This window comes from Diabrotica virgifera, chromosome 1 (genome assembly GCF_917563875.1).
Source record: "Diabrotica virgifera virgifera chromosome 1, PGI_DIABVI_V3a".
NCBI classification, from domain to species: Eukaryota; Metazoa; Arthropoda; class Insecta; order Coleoptera; family Chrysomelidae; genus Diabrotica; species Diabrotica virgifera.
The window spans coordinates 282,634,063-282,652,560 of record NC_065443.1 but is presented as its reverse complement, the minus strand read 5'-3'; the positions used below and the strand labels follow the sequence as shown (position 1 = coordinate 282,652,560).

General features: G+C 32.6%; 1 protein-coding gene across 3 annotated transcripts in view; it reads left to right on the top strand.

The window, feature by feature from the left end:
- The first annotated feature begins 14,357 nt into the window (after positions 1-14,357).
- Positions 14,358-18,498, top strand: part of LOC126879137 (zinc finger protein 235-like) — an 80,541-nt gene continuing 76,400 nt past the window's right edge. Inside the window, exon 1 of one of the 3 annotated variants that reach the window (XM_050642113.1) lies at positions 14,358-15,224. In XM_050642113.1, the coding sequence (XP_050498070.1) occupies positions 15,002-15,224 (223 nt within the window). In that variant the 5' untranslated portion in view covers positions 14,358-15,001. The remainder of the gene's footprint in view (positions 15,225-18,498) is intronic. The other 2 variants (XM_050642114.1, XM_050642115.1) reach the window with 2 other exon arrangements.

The window sequence follows — 18,498 nt, the reverse complement described above, 5'->3', positions numbered from 1 at the left end:
ATATATATATATATATATATATATATATATATATATATATAATAATTAATTTCCTATTAGTGGATCTCGGGTTGTCCTCGATTTAGTCGGATCTCGCCTTGATATGAAGACGTATATATATATATATATATATATATATATATATATATATATATATATATATATATATATATATACGTCTTCATATCAAGGCGAGATCCGACTAAATCGAGGACAACCCGAGATCCACCAATAGGAAATTAATTATTGGAGTATATTGTTCATAAGTATCTTTATAATTAACATATTAATCATGGCACACTTAGAGGGGAAAAGATTTTTGTACTTAAATTTTTCTGATAAATTTACAGCGAAACGAGATCCGTCGCTGAAAAGTAAAGGGGAGGACTTATATACGAAATTTTAGATATTTACCGTTCAACGCGAGATCACACACTGATGCCAGCTCTAAAGAGTATTAGTCGAGCGGTTGGAGCTCGTGTTGTATTGTATATTTCCCACGATATAAAGATATATAATGGGCGTAACTTTTAAGTATCGCTTCTTTTGTGTCTTTAACGTCTACGATTGACCTTTCAGAAAGTCCCTTAGTTTTATTACATACATAAGGGTGTGAAAAAAGAAAAAGAATACTTGACAAATAAGAACCATTTAATAATGATAATTATTTGCAATACAATATTTTAAAACTATACATTAATATTCTTAAAAAACACTTACTACGAAACCAAAATGTAATTATTATATTCTTAAATAATACAAATTGTTACAAAATAATTATTTAAATGATTGCTTGTTTTAAAAATACATTACACGAAAGTAAAATTTTTTATAAATATTATTAAAGTTTAAAAAATAAAATAACTCAATATGTAGAAATTATTATTTGATAGATAAAAAATGATTTTAAGTAAAATGATTTAAAAGATAAAAAGAAACACACATAATTTTAAGGGTCAACTCCTAATTGCATGAAAATTTGGATTTAGATTCTACCCATCCCTCACTTCAAAGTTGAATTTGTGCCGTTGATTGCTTTTACTTGGAGGGTGAAAAAATATACGTTTAAAATAAGTCCGGAAACAGATCTGACTAAGTTTAAGCAACTTTTGTTCTATAGAGTTTTTTTAACTTAGGTACTAGGTTAATTTAGTAGTAGGTACTAGAGTCACTTGCGACTAAAAATATTTACTTTTCAACAAAAAAAAACACGTTTTTCGGCGGTTTTTCGCAAATACTCAAAAAGTAAGTATTATATCGAAAAAATATTCTTGGAAAAAATGTAGCATATAAAAAAAACGAAAAATTTTTATATTTTTAGTATATTTTTAGTCTATAGAACCAGTAAAAGTAAATTTGTAGCTCATAAAAAAGACGATATTATCCTTCAAATTCCAAATCAAATATTTTAACGTGATACATAGTACCAAAAAATGAAGCTCTTTTCGGGGAAAACCCATTAAAAATTTTTTTAAAGTGTTAACAAAAAGCTTTATTTTATTTTATAAAAGTTATATACGGGTAGGAGAGACAACGGAACGAATTTTCGAACGTTTAAACAGACGACATCCCAGATTTACCAATTTCTGGACAATTGATCCAAAGGCTGGATTCTAACAACGAAGCAGTTGTGGATTTTCAAGTTTTCAATGAGAGTTAGAATGAAAAAACATTAGTGACCTCGAGTATGATGGTTTGGAGAATTTGGCTGGTTATATCTGCCATAAATTGAAGGACTCCAGTATTCAATCCGTAGATGTTTCAACGTACACGTGGGTTGATCATTTGAGTAAGTGTGGTTTATGTAAACCATCAGACACTCTCTTGTCATATATTAAGTAACTGGAGGCAATTTTTCCTTCCACATGAATGGTGATTCCATTTTGATAACTAAAAATTATTTAGAAAACCTTATGTCCAAAAGTGTAACTGTAGACTGTTCTAACAAAGCGAACAAGTTATTTTTTAGGTCTCGGATGTACTTCCGAATTAAAGAATTAAACAAGTCTCTTAACAACCTGACATTGCGTAAAAGAAAAATTATGAAAACTGCTACATAGTTGCTGTATGTACGTCTATTTCACATGCACAAAATTTAAATAAAGTGCATGGCATGAAAACTGTAAAACTTATTTTTGTCTTTTCCAAGCCTCTTACTTAAATCTGATGAAATACATTATTTAAAAAGTAAAAAATTTTGTTTTTTTATCAATCCATTAAATTTATGGTTTTATTTTGGGGCTTTTCTTCCCCTTGGTAAAAATTATATTTACTAATGTGTAGGCCACTAATCAATTTTTGCCAACTAACGAAATATAATAATTTTAGTAGATATCGATTACATGAATATTTTTATTTTCCGGATACCAATATAATCAAGAAACTGGGTACTTTACAAATAACTGAAAATCAATTTAAATAAAAGTAAATAGTTTAATAATTTTCCTCTAAACTATAAAAATCACTTAGTTTCTTTTAGTCATAATTCATTCATTTGTACTATTCTCAAATTTCATTCGCGTTCGTATTACGAACGCATAGACGGGACTATGCTTTACTCTGTTGTTAACGTCATGCACCAATCGGACGAGCTTACGTAACTAGAATATCAGGGTGTGCATATTTCCGGGTCCCGGTGAATTCGTATCTATTTTAGTCCCATCCTAATTACAGACCAACTGGCAACTCTGGTGCGCAGGTAATTTTTAAATAACCCATTAACTACCGGTGAATTGGTAACTTTCATTTTTTAAGTATTGTTGATAATCTAATATCGGTATTCCAGGTATTTAGCGCTGCACTCCTAGAAAATGGAAAAAATGTCACAGGAAGTGAAACCGATGATGAAACGAAACGCAAAAGAGAAAACTTGGATGATTGTTTTAATAGAAGTAAAATTAAAAAACGGTCACCAAGCAAAGCAGGCAACGAAAACAAGGAAGACATGGAAAATGTTATGATTACAATAATGAAAGAGCTAATGAATAAAAACGATGAAATGCTTCAGGAAATAAAACAAATAAGGAAAGAATAACAACAAACCAATAAAGAGTTAATGGGTGTAAAAGCAGAGAAACAAAAACTAAAAAAAGAAGTAAAACAGCTACATGAATGAATGGAGCAACTGGAGAAATTTAGCAAAAAGAAAAGCTTGATCGTAACTGGGTTGAAAGTAGAAACAAATGATTATAAGAAATTAAAAGAAGAAATGGAAAATTTCAGAGCCCAAGAGTTGCAAATACAAATAAAACTAAGAAGTGCAAAAAAAATAGGAGAAACAGTATGCGCAATAGAAACAGAAGCCCTCACGGATAAAATGGAAATCCTAAACAAGAAACGTAAACTAAAACAGCATAAAGATCGTATCTATATAAACAACGATTGGACATCGAAAGAAAAAGAAATACAAAAAGAAATAACTAAAATAGCAAAGGACGAAAGAAGCAAAGGTAAGCAAACGAAAATCGGCTACAAGAAATTAATAGTGAATGGCAAAATCTAGATATGGGACGAAGAGAGAGAACAGCTGATAGAAAATTCAAAAAACTAATAAACGAAGAACAGCGGCTGAAATTTGATATTGACATGGCAAAAAAGACTCGGAAATGCAAAAGGTTAACGAAAACAAAATAACGCACACAAAATAAAGAAAGAATCTCAATAAGAAGAAAAGAACAAAACCCATTAGAATGGGCTCTTGGAATATTAGAACCATGCTGGCAGCAGGTAAGATGCAAGAAATAGCTCTTGAAATGAAAAAATACCAACTAGAAATCCTAGCCCTACAGGAAATACGATGGAAGAAAGAAGGAAAAATTGAGAAGAAAAACTTTAGCATGTATTATTCGGGAGAAAACAAACAGGGAACGAATGGTACGGCATTTATGGTGAACAAAAAAATGAGGGAAAAACTGATACAATTCAAAGCAGTTAATGAAAGGATATCTTACATAAGAAAATAAACAAGCCAACATCTCGATAGTCAATTGCTATGCACCCACCGAAAAGCAAACCAAGAAGATAAAACAGAATTCTAAGACATCCTGTAAGAAACCTGTGAAAATATTCCGAGGAATGACATATTAATAATATTGGGTGATTTCAATGCAAAGATCGGAAAGGAGGACTATAATCGTAATGTAGCTGGCAAAGAAACCATTCATGAAACTACGAATGATAATGGAGGAGAAATCTGCAACCTAGCAGCAGCAACAAAATACATATATAGTTAGTACTGGGCATAAACATAAAAAAGAAAACAAAATAACATGGATGATACCAGGAAGAATGGATGGAAACCAAATAAATCATACTCTAATTTCGAAAAAGTGGACACAAATAGTACAAGACGTAAGGTCATAGAGAGGGGCAAATTGAGGCACTGACCACATATTGTTGATAGCAAAACTTAAGATGAAAATAATCAAAGCAAATAATCATAAGGAAGGAAAAAGGAGGAAATGGAATATAGCCAATCTGAAAACGCAAGAAACAAAGCAACAATATACAGAACAACTGGAACAGAAATTGGGTCAGTACGAGCACATAGAAATAGAAGGAGAATGGAAAAACATAAAGAACAGCATAATAGAGACAGCAGAACAAATAATAGGATTCCAAAAAAACAAAGAATCGAAAGAATGGTTTGATGAGGAATGTCACCAAAAAAGTCAACTGAAGCACCTCGCAAGAAACAAATGGCTACAAAGTGCCGAACAGGAACAACTGGACCAATATAGAAAAGAAAAACAAGAAGCATTGAAACTCTATAGAAGAAAGAAGAACACATGGATCTCTGAACAAATGCAAGAATTAGAAACGAATAATAAAGACAACAAGAAATTGTTCGAATAGATAAAACAACAACACAGTACCAAAAAATCTGTCACAAAAATAAACAAAAAAGATTGGGAAAAACATCTCACGGACCTATACAAAAACGACAATAAGGCATATTCAGAGGATGAGGATATAAGAGATAACAGAGATGAAGAGGAAGTCGCACCTACTTATCAGGAATTCATGGAGGTATTAAAACAACTAAAAGTAAACAAAACGCCAGGGCCAGATGAAATCAACAACGAACTGATCATCAACGGCGGAGAGGAGCTCACGAAGCGAATGCACAAGTTAATGGTTACAATTTGGAAGGACGAAAGCATGCCCATAGAATGGAAAAACGGACACATCGCACCAATCTTTAAGAAAGGAGATCCAACTAAGTGCTGCAACTACAGACCAATTATGCTACTAAATACAACGTATAAGATATTGATCACAATTATAAGAAACCGACTAAATCAATACACAGAAAAAATTATAGGACCATATCAACAGGGTTTTAGAACAATAGATCAATGGAAGATCAACAATAGATGCAATACACGTACTGACACAAACAATTGAAAAAAGCTATGAACATGACATAGAATTACACATACTATTCATCGACTTCCAACAGGCCTTCCACAGCATATACAGACAACAATTATTAAAAGAAATGAAAAAAATGGAGATACCGGCAAAACTAATAAGACTAACTAGAATGACAATAAAAGACTCAACAGCAAAAGTTAAAACAAATGAGGGCGATACAAATGACATCAAAATAGAACTTGAAGTAAGACCAGGAGACAGTCTGTCAACGACAAACGACACTATTTAATATCGCTCTAGAAGGAGTAATTAGGGACACAGGGCTGAAAAAGACAATTATTCAAAGCTCAACACAGATCATAGGATATGCAGATAAACTGGGACTGGTAGCACGAGATAAAAAAAGACTAGAAGAGGCACTTTTAACCCTGGTAAGAGAAGCAAAGACGAGAGGACTAATAATCAATCAGAATAAAACAAAATATCTTATAAGCACACGAGACAATGTAAACAGAATAGCAGAAATAGAGATAGGTGAAAATACATTCCAGAGAGTAGATTGCTTCAAATACCTGGGGGTGATGGTGGACGGCAAAAACGGAAGGAGTATAGAGATAAACGACAGAATTAAAGCAGGTAATAGAGTATATTGGAAAGATCACCAACTACTCAAGGACAAAAACCTGAGCAAAAAAACAAAATCAAAAATATACACAGCAGCAATCAGATCAGTGATAGCCTATGAAGCAGAAGTAATGTGCCTTACGAAAAAGACGAAGAAAAGTTAAAAATAATTGAGAGAAAAATTATAAAGATACATGGCCCAGTAAAGACAGAAACAGGGGAATATAGAAAGCTGATGAACCATGAAATAATAAATATAAATAAAGGAGAAGATATAGTAAAATTCATTAAAGCACAAAGCCTCAGATGGTTTGGGCACACAGAAAGAAGAGGGGTAGAAGAACTGATCAGGAAGATAATGAACTGGAAACCAGTAAAAAATAGACCAAGAGGAAGACCAAAAATTAGATGGGAAGATCAACTGCTAGACGATATATCAAATATGGAAATTGCAAACTGGAGAGAAAAGATTCAGGACCGGAGAGAGAGGAAGAAGATAGTAGAGAGGGCAAAAAAACATCACAACCTATGAACTAAGACCTAAAGGAAAAGCGGACTAATTTACCGCGTGAAATGGATTAAAAGAGCTCATATTTGAGCGAACTATACTCTAACAAGAGTGAACGGTCCATATAATAATTCCAGGTATGTACCTGTATAAATTACCCTCCTTGAAGTTGGTGTAAAAGGTATTCACCATTTATGTATTGTCTTTTGGAAGGATTACTAGAGAAAATCCAAATAAATTTTGAAAAAATGGCTGAAATTGCTGAAATTCTTGTAACAGATTCCGTAATGACTGTACATGGGTGGTAAATGATTTTAAATTTCACTTAAAGAAAGTGCTAAAAAGTCTAAAACATTTATGGTACTGTTCTGCATCTGGTTTCCAGGCAACCTGTTATACCGACGGTTAGTTTTTTAATATTTTGAGTAGTAACTATGTTGGTTATCAACAATTTGATGTCAAAAATGCACATTTTGCCATTTTTTGTCTACCAGTAAGAAGAAAAACATTCAAAACAAAATTTAAGATAACCGCATTATAGAGCATGTAAAACAATTTATATAAGGTTTTATAAATTTCGCTATACTTAATTGTTGCTTATAAAACTATAAATTAAGTCAGTTTAACGTTAATATAACTTATGTTAAAAATACAACTTATATCTCGATATTACGTGAAATAGCTCAAAGGAATGAGTAAAAATACACGGTTTTTATGACACTCAGTGTAACTACGTAACAATTGTTTTAGTTTCTATATGGACGGAATAACAAAATTTATGTAAATCTGACCAATTTTTTCTCAATTTAATTATTTATTGACAATTTAAATGAAAAATAGCCGATTTTAAGAATTTTCGTCTATAAGTTACAATGTTTTACCAAAAAACTGAAAAAAGAACCGATTAGTTTATTGAAATAGCCTTAAAATGAGTTGAAGTAAAATAGAATTGGAGCTTTGTTTATCAATAAACATTAACTATTCAAATTTATTTCTTACGTTTTAAGCTAACTACCTGAGGTACCCCTAAACCCTAAAAATGTCATCAAAACGACGATTTTGAAGCTTTTCCGACTAGATTAAAGAAGCTATTATCGATTCAAACAAAAGTTGTGTATTTTTAATTCTAAATTTCAACTATTTAATTAAAAATAAAGTGTTTCAGTTGAAAATTCAAAGTTGCTACACCCACCGCTTTCGCAGGCAGAATAAGAACCCTGCTATTGCATAAGTATATAGATTTTGAAAAACCATTCAAAAAGCATTCCAAAGTTTTTTCGATATGCCGTCTAGTTCTCGAGATATTTGACAATCGCCTTTCTGGACAGAGCCCTTAAATAATGTAAACATTCTTATTCAAGCTAGACATAAGCCGAGTGAGAGAGCTGACCGTGAAATTCATTTGCGATGTTTCCAAATTTACCGGATCTCGGGTTGTCCGCAAAATATATATTTACCATATACACAACGGATCGCGCGCGCTGCCCTCTACAGCGGATTTAGTGGAACCACTGCAATATAAAATTCACCAAAAGGGGTGCAAAATGAGGTCCAGACAAAAATCGATTTCCTTGTACCCTAACCATTGTTACATCGAGATGTCACTATATACACGTGAATACAAGGTGAGATCCAAAATCGGATCTCGCCTTGCAAAACGGATCTCATCTTGTATAGCTTATGATACAAAGGGATCTCGCCTTGATATGAAGACATATATATATATATATATATATATATATATATATATATATATATATATATATATATATATATATATATATATATATATATATAAAATGATGTTGGAATAATATATTTTTATATATATATATATATATACAGTAGAACCTCGATTATCCGTCAGGGCACCGGACCAAGGGTATGACGGATAATCGAAAAGACGGTTAACAGAACATTAAAAATAAATTAAAAATTCATAGTACAACTCTCAAAATTCCATTTTTATGGTTTGTTTGACAATATAAGAGGGATTTATGTTCGTACAATCAATTTAAAATATTCTGAAATCTTTGTTTTACTGTTGCTTCACATTTTGCGACGGCTGAATTTCTTAATCGGCATAAGATCATGCAATCTACTTTATTGGCTTCTTCTTGTTGAGAATACCTCTCGATGAATTATTGCATATGCGAGGCAGCTTTTCTAGATTATTTATGCAAATCTTTGTCAGTTACAATAGGTTCATCAACATAGTTACAGTCAAATTCCAAGTCTGTGTCAGCTTCTGAATCTGTTTGATCCGTCTATGTTGCCATTTCAACGATTTCTTTATCTATCAGCAATGGATAGCCGTTTGTGTCCTCATCACAAATCAAATTAACTTTTTTTAATTTTTTTACATTAAAATTTTTGCTTATGCAGTCAATACAACTTCTGTATGTACCTTGACGGTTAACGGAGGTGACGGTTAACGGAGAGATGGATAATCGAGGTTCCACTGTATATATATATATATATATATATATATATATATATATATATATATGTTCCAATAAATCTCTAAAAGACTCGCAAAATAATGTAAACAAAATACAGTGATAAGCGCGCTAATAACCGGCAAAATAACGCAAAAGATGGAAAACATAATACATTGTAAAATAAAAAGAGATGAAACTAGTAGAGGTGGAAATTATCGATATAAACCTATAAATTAACATTAAATTATATAGTTTCCCATCTTTAGACGTCTGTGACAGGAGTATTTTATGAAATTCTCCTGTCACAGTGACAGTTGTCATACTCATGCGATACGTCTGGTGATGGGAAACTATGTAATGTAAATTTATACGTCTATATCGCTAATTTCCACCTCTACTAGTAACATCCCTTTTTACTTCACAATGTATTATTTTGCCGCCGCCTTGATAAGAAAGGAAGTGACTTATCACACGGGGCCCCTGCCATATGCCAGTGCGGATTACATAAATTCATCACATTCCTAGAACTTTCCACAATCCACCTACAATCTATAGCCTCCTATACCCTGGCAAGCGTTAATATTTATTTTTGATATGAATATTGGTTATTTTAATTAGATTGTATTGTTTATATACAAAAGTAACAGTAACGGTAATTATTAATTAATTTTGGAAAATAAAAATTCAATTTTTGCCAAAAAAGTTTTTTTTACAAAACGCTGCGGCCCCCTTTTGCTTGCGGCCCTAGGCCGCGGCCTAGTAGTAAATCCGGCACTGTTGCTAGTGGTTCATGGGATTCCCCAGCCCCCCGGCTACTTTGATTTTCGGAGATTGTATTTAAAATCGCGTGGTTCCCCGGCCGACCAAAGCGAACAAACATTTAGTGCGCGGAGCTGCAAGTAGATGTTTGGGCTTCAAGAATAATAATGTTTGAGATGCAAAAAATATACTAGCTGAATTGGCAAAAACAATATATGTAAATATTTTTTTAAATTATAATAATTTGACCCGTATCTAATTTTTATTTTTATTTCGGTTTTTGTAAATTCTCGGGGAGAATTTTCTGGCCGAGAATATTCTCTTCTTACATCACTAGTCAAGCATGTCATTTGAAAAGACATTTGAGAGTGCACAGTGCACACTGGAGAAAAATGTTAGAAATGTGAGATTTGTTTTATTTAAGGGCACCTGAAGTCCCATTTAATGACAATGTTAACATTATGTCACATATCTCTGTAACCAAAGCACTTGAGACCTAATTTTTTATTTTGAAACTAGACGTATTGTTTATAGTTCCGCGTAGTCCCGGATTAAGAATCTTGAGGCCCCTAGGCAACCCAAGCTATGTGGCCCCTTAAGAAACCCCCGCTTTCTCCCTACAAAACCTCGAATAAACCCTCCATCACCGAGCGGTATTCATTAGATAATATCTTATAAAATAAAACAAAAAGAAGAATATATACTACAATGACAAGAAGTATCCTCACTTATGGGTGTAAAAATTGGACAATAAATAAAAATAAACCCACAAAATAAAATAACATCAACAGAGATGGAATTCCTAAGGAAAAGCTGCAGAGTAACAGGGAGAGATAGAATAAATAACATAATAGAGATTAAGACAAGAATGGGAGTGAACTCAGACATAATAGACTACATCGAACAGAAGAGATTTACCTGGTACGGACATGTCAGAAGGGCAGGCCAAAATCGTTGGATAAACCGCATAACAGAGCGGAGCCCGATAGGAAAAAGGAAGAGAGGCAGACACCGAAGATCCTTCAGAGATAAAGTGCAAGAGAAGTGTGAAGGAATACAGTGAGAACGGTGGAAATCCTTAGTATAAATAATATAAGTTGTTTTTAGAACTCTTCACCGGCGTATTATAGTCTGTTTTTAAACCAAGAGGAGTAATTCAAATTTACCGCGCCGTAAAGCTTGTTTGTAATTGGTCCAACCTCATATGCAAGTTTATTCCACTGTTATCAAATTTTGACACTAATGACATTTATAAAATTTTAACACTATGGGCATTTCATAGGTTAATTAAGATATATGTATTTTCTGCTTTATTCCTTTAATTTTTAGATTTTTACTCGTATTTTATATAAAGAAACAGTTGTTTTTAGAACTCTTTAGCTACGTATTAGTATAATATAATATTTATGGATTACCGTCAAAGGCCGATATGATCAACTAAAAAGATGTATTTTGTGATATTTCTAAGGACTTTCTTGGGTGTGAGTGTCTTTTTAGTTTACTCCTCTTGGTTTAAAAACAAAGCTTAGTGTATAAAAGTAAGGGAAACACCAAATAGCGATAAAGGTATTTATTGATGGAACCGACACTAGGGTAAATTTTTACCCCGGGAGAACTTTGAATACTGACTGGTACGCGCTTAGTTGAGGACTGATCAAGACTGAAGTTAAAGGCACTTCTGGCCTGGTTGACGTGATTCTTGAGAATGATTCTAAATGTGTATTCTTTCTCAGCGGTGGCACTTAGTATTGGTGTCAAGCCACGCGCTGAGCATGTTTACAAATATTGAGAACAAAGAAATATATTTGATCATCAAATTAAATAATGCAATTGCCCGAATTATTGTTTACAATTTACAATTCGTGAACTAAATAGAAACCCGTACATGTATTATACCATAACAACTTGGCTCATGTGATATACGGGGTGATAAAAATATACTGTTCAATATCGGATATGAATATTGAATGTTTGATATTGGACACTTAGTATAATTATAATATTAATGGATTATCGTCAAGGCAGATCTGAGGTTTGTTCCAACATGAACTTTTGAACGGTCACGAAACTACTTGTACCGTTTGTTGTGCGCATGTTCGTAATTGTATCGTCGCATGGCGGTAATTTGGAAACCGATGTTGGAACGGTAAAGGCCGCGTCCCACCATCAAATAATTTGATCAAACTGGTTTGAGCAAACTGAAAGTGACAGTTAGTGACGTCACATCCTGAGTGTTCATTGTGGATAATAATGAAAAATTTTAATTTTAAATAAAGTACAAACAAGTTAGACAACTCAATACAAAAAAATTTGATCAAACTAGACTGATAGTGAGAGCACAGATTTTTAGAATTTCAAAAAAACTGCAATTCTGCCGTCACTTTGACGTACTTCCGGAGTTTGCTCAAACTGTTTGAGCAAACTGAAAGTGACAGTTAGTGACGTCACATCCTGAGTGTTCATTGTGGATAATAATGAAAAATTTTAATTTTAAATAAAGTACAAACAAGTTAGACAACTCAATACAAAAAATTTGATGAAACTAGACGGATAGTAAGAGCACAGATTTTTAAAATTTCAAAAAAAATTGCAATTGTGACGTCACTTTGACGTACTTCCGGAGTTTGCTCAAACTGTATGATCAAATTATTTGATGGTGGGACGCGGTCTTTATCTGACTGATAACTGATTTATCTATCATTGGGTGCGTTCGGACGACCACAGCGGCTGGACAGCTGAGCCAGCAGTAGCTGTCAGACGTCACCGCTGGAAGCCAGCCGCTGAGAGATTTACTAAGCTTTCCCTATCACGGCTGGATACAACCACTCAGCCGATTTCTGCTGACAGCCAGCCGCTATGGTCGTCCGAACGCACCCATTATCACTTTTGTTGGTGACAGCTTGTATGCTTTTAGTCGATCACGATTCCCGCTTTCGATTTGCAAAAAGGCTCAAAATTTGCAAGTCAGTCCAACCTAGCATACAGTATGTCCCTGTAAGTTGTATCCATATGGAAAACTTTTTTATTATTAATTTTACGAAAAAAAGTTATTCTTTATAAAAAGCTCTGCATGGTCCAAAACCTAAGATTTAACCATCAAATATCAAATTTTTTAAATATTATACGAGGTATGTCAAAAAGTTTGAATTTCACTCAGGAGTAAAGTAGCTTTATTTTTCGTAATATTGGAAATTGCTATTATGAAAAGTTGTTTGGAATTAAAAACTATATTATGATATGCAATTACATCCTTCTAATTGAAAAAAATTTTTTTTTTGAAAAATTATTGATAACTCCTTATTTTTTCAGTTATTTCAATTCCGATCTCTTTTATTATTAATTTTACGAAAAAAAAGTGATTCTAATAAAAAGTTCTGGATGATCTAAAACTTAAAATACAACCATCTTATATCAAATTTTATCAATTTTATACGAGGTATGTCAAAAAAGATAAATTTAGATCAAAAGTAAAGTACCTTTCTAGTTCAGAATATTTCAATTAGAAGGATGGAATTACATACTGAAACATAGTTTTTAATTCTAAATAACTTTTCATAATAACAATTTTCGATATTGTGAAAAATAAACGTATTTTACTCTTGAGCGAATTTCATATTTTTTGACATACCTCGTATAAAATTGATAAAATTTGACAAAAAATGGTTGTATTTTAGATTTTAGACCATGCAGAACTTTTTATTAAGAATCACTTTTTTTCGTAAAATTAATAATAAAAGAGTTATCTGAATTAAACTAACTGAAAATAATGTTAGTTATCCATAATTTTTCAAAAAAAAATTTTCATTTAGAAGGATGTAATTGCAGACTAGAATACAGTTTTTAATTCCAAACAACTTTTCATAATAGCAATTTTCAATATTGTGAAAAATAAAGCTACTTTACTCTTGAGTGAAATTCAAACTTTTTGACATACCTCGTATAATATTCAAAATTTTTTATATTTGATGGTTAAATCTTAGGTTTTGGACCATGCAGAGCTTTTTATAAAGAATAACTTTTTTTCGTAAAGTTAATAATAAAAAAGTTTTCCATATGGATACAACTTACAGGGACATGCTGTATGCTAGGTTACTACGGTATACTAGGTCCAACGGTACGATGATACGATAGAAATTTCAGAGAATTTCATTGGCTGAAAAGTGACAGTTGGGTTTTCGTACGAAATTAAAAAGTCATCGGAATAAGTTAAAATTATTTTAACTTTTGCACGAAAATCGGATGAATTTTGACACTGTTGACATTCTATCTTGAACGTCTTGAACCTTACTTTTGTGAAGTGTTTATGTTTTTGATATATTGAAATGGAACAACAAAATCGTAATTATAAATGGATGTTGTTCTGAAACTATTTTCTTGTGGTATTTTTGTAATTAACTATTTTTAATGAGAAATAAGCCACAATTTTAATAAAAAAAAATGATTTTATTTTTTAGTAAAATTGTGGCTTATTTTCCATTAAAAACAGTTAATTAAAAATGGATGTGATGGTACTTCTAACAATAACTCACATTTTTATCCTCTTCAAACAGATAATTTGACGAATCCATGATGATCCAAACAATAATAAGAATAAAATCGAAATAAAACTATCTATCTGTTCCTGTTCAATATCCAACAGCAAACATTTGTATCAAATATCATAATCTGACATATTACACAAATGTCAAAAAATTTCGGATACGACAATCAAATATAATCGTAAGAAAAAAATTCGTATTTCGTGTCTTCGGATATCGGATCTGTGAAAATTAGCCTTTACAGGGACATACTGTATATGCATTTGCCCGATGTGGGAAGGACGATCCGATGACGATCATATTTTTGTTGGAACGGATTTTGTTTACTGCGCAGGAGCGTTACCGTTTCGTGACGGTTCTCGGTCGTGTTGGAATAAACCTATGATCAACCAAAAAAGATGTATTTGGTGATAGTTCTAGTGACTTTCTTGGGTGTGAATCAGACTTTTTAGTTACTCCTCTTGGTTTAAAAACAAAGCTTAGTTTCTGTGAAACTGAGACCTTTATAAAAAGTAATTCGTGAATGATTTCCTGCATGGGCAAAGATAGAGTGGAAGAACTATGTGAATGTTGGGTGCATGGGGTGCATGTGCATGGTGATTTGTGACTAGCCAACTGCTAGCCAATCCAACACAAGCTGTCAAGTGTCAAGGAGACAAACTCAAAACTTCAAAACGGCATTTTTACATTTTTGTTTTAACGGCGTTTGCGGGTGTAAAATTATTATTGGAATACATAAAATCAACTGTAATTAAATGGAAATGGAAATAAAGCAAGAAATTAACGAGGAAACGTGTAAAATAGAAATAGAGTATAATGATTTGGATGAGTTGAAATGTGAAATTCAAGATGAATCCAATAGGCAAAGTACTCATGATGCATATTCTTTAGATTTGAAGAATTGTCCTATAACTACTGAGATAGAACAACATGGAAATAAACTTAATCCATTTGAAAAAAGCCAAGAAGCTGAAAAAGGTTAGTATAATAGTGACATATCCAGGGTTCAAAATACAAGTGAACCAAGTCCACTTTAACTAAATTTGAGTTACAGAAGTTTAAAGTTAACGCTTCATAACAAAATTAGCTATTACCTGTTAACATTTTTAAAAGTATGTATTTCATTTAAAAAGGTCAATGGATAACTTAGGCATTTACTTTGCTTTTGTTGGCCCCAGCCCCAAACAACTTCTACTGGAACAAATTGAATGTCATTACCCTAAAAAATACAAATATGGACTTGCATCACTTGTATTCTGAACCATCAATATTTATTATTTATGGTCCTTGGGCCCACATTACCCCACATAGAATTATTATTTATGACCACACCCCCCAAACTTTTTGTACTTGTTAGTTGGGTGGACTCTGACAAATTTGGAGCTTGGTGCATTATGGTAGTGGGGCGTTTGTTTGTCAAGCTGTCACGAAGTTGTCAATTTTATGCAAGAAAAAAATTTATATCCACATTGGTCATTTTATTTTAATCAATGGATGCGTTCGGACGACCATAGCGGCTGGCTGTCAGCAGAAATCAGCTGAGTGGTTGTATCCAGCCGTGATAGGGAAAGCTTAGTAAATCTCTCAGCGGCTGGCTTCCAGCGGTGATGTCTGACAGCTACTGCTGGCTCAGCTGTCCAGCTGCTGTGGTCGTCCGAACGCACCCAATGGTTTTCATCATAATATAAACAGCCACAACAATTTTGTTCATAAATATGTCAAAATTATGAAAATAATAAGTACCGGAAAACCTTTTTACAATAATGTGGTAACCTTGTCTGACAATATTCACAGGGCATATCCAAGATGTCAATTTCCTAGAATTTTTTTATTTGTTAACACATATGTCATTTTTATTGTGTACTTTTTTTACATGTGTAATGCGTACTGGATCACTTGTCTGACAAAAATAATGGGTCCAAAATTTTCCCTTTTGTCAGAAATTTTTTTTTAAAATTTGGAAAAAAAAACTACAGAATGATGTTTGTCATTGTTCAAGGAGTATGTACACAAATTTTCAGATCAAAATTTTTCCAAAATTTTCCCTCTTGTGGGAAATATGTCTTTTTTCTTACTTGTTGTACAATATACTATTATTTATACAATTTCCGTGAATTTTTATTTTGGTGAATTTTTATTTTGGTGAATTGTGCTTTGGGTAAATCAATAAATTTTCTTGAGTGTATTTATTTCTTTTATTTAAACTATTCCTTCTTCCACCTGCATTTATTTTCCTTCATCCTTTTTATAGAGACATACAACTAATGCAATAGCCACACAACTATCTGTCTTTTTCCACATGTTGACAGGACCAGTTTCAGTCAGGAACTAATTTATTATGCAATAATATTTCATCGTGTGGGTTGACCTACTAATATTATTGTACAATATATTGATGTTAATATTGACCGTTTAGGGGCCGCTTTACTCAAGTAATTACATTATAGGTAAAGGCAGTTAAGATATAATTACGATTCAGAGACCACTACCATCTGTCTATGGCCATTTCAACCTCTTGGTATCTTCAGGACAGCCTGTAGTGGTGCTCTGAATAGGAATCAAATATTGTCGCCGTGTATGCCAATTACAATAAAATAATTAACGTAAAGACACAATAGCGACCTCCAATAAAATTTAGGCGAAACCCAAGTGACTCCATTTTCAAACAAGTAATATTTAAAAATAAAATCTTTTAGATTTCTTAGGTCGGAAACAGATGCTCAATTATACGTATACCCTATCCTTATAAAATTTTGCAAGGAAAAAGGGTGATAAATGCATAAACATGGGGAATCTATAATATGCATTCCACAACACATTAATTTTTTTTTCTTTTCTTTTTATTTTTATTTATACGGGCAAGCCCAATTCGGTAATACATTAATAAGATATTGATAATTACAGTGTTGAATATATAAGAATAAAATGAGAGAGTACAAAACATTTAAAAAGACATGACAAAGTAAAATAATTACAAAACATTAATTACTAACAAATAACAAGGTTATGACATTGCTAAATATTTAATTTGGTTAAATGGTTCTTAAAAACATCAACAGAGTTACCAAAAAGTAAAAGGTCACCTAGGTAGTTAGCAAGTCTTAGTGTTCTAGGAACAAAAGTAAAATATGAGTAATTATATCTATGAAAAGAAATATGAAAGGTTTGAATTTGTCTTGTTGATCGTGGTGGAACAAACAACAATATTTTAGCAAGGAGTTCAGGGCAGTAATATATGCCATTGATAATATTAAACAATACTGTAAGATCTTTACGCTTCCTACGGACATCCAGAGAAGAGATATTCAAAAATCGTTCCATATCTGTATAATTATAATTGATGTGTTTTTTGAACCCAATATATCTAAGAAAATTATGTTGAACACTATCAAGTTTGTTCTTGAGGTGTAAATAATGTGGGGACCAAACTGGAGAACAGTAGTCAAGGTGCGTCCTGACTAAAGAACAATAGAGCATTTTAATAGCGAACACGTTCGTGAAATCACGAGTTGTCCTTTTAACAAAGCCAAGCATTTTCATGGATCTTTGAGTAATATTGTTGATGTGATGGTTAAAGCTCAGAGAGGAATCAAGAACAACACCTAAATCTTTAATTGACTCTACCGTATCCAATAATTGATCATTTATGGTATAATTAAATACTGATAAATGATGATTCCGACAAAACCGGATAATGTGATACTTGTTGACATTCAAATCCATCCCATTATCAAGACACCAGTTGGCTAAATTATCTAAATCTGATTGCAATGATATTGCATCATCTTGATTATTAATGATTTGATAACATTTAAGATCATCAGCGAATAAGAGAGCAGAAGTGTTAGAGAAGCAGGTGACGATGTCGTTAATATACAGGTTAAACAAAAGTGGACCCAAATGAGAGCCCTGAGGTACACCAGAGGTTACTAGAAAAGTGTTGGAGTAATGATGATTAGGTTACAGATCCGGATACAGCACTAACGACCACTTACTGGTAATAAAAAACTTGATCGAGAAGTCTGCGGAATACAACAAACCATTGGCACTGATATTCGTGGACTACGAGAAAGCGTTCGATACCATAAACCAGCAGAAAATGTTAAAAGCATTGACAGAATGCCGAATAGATTATCGCTATACTAACATGATAAAATATATCTACCACAACGCAACGGCTAGCGTAAGACTATCTAATCAACAAACAAATAAATTCTGTATACAGCGAGGAGTACGGCAAGGAGACACCATC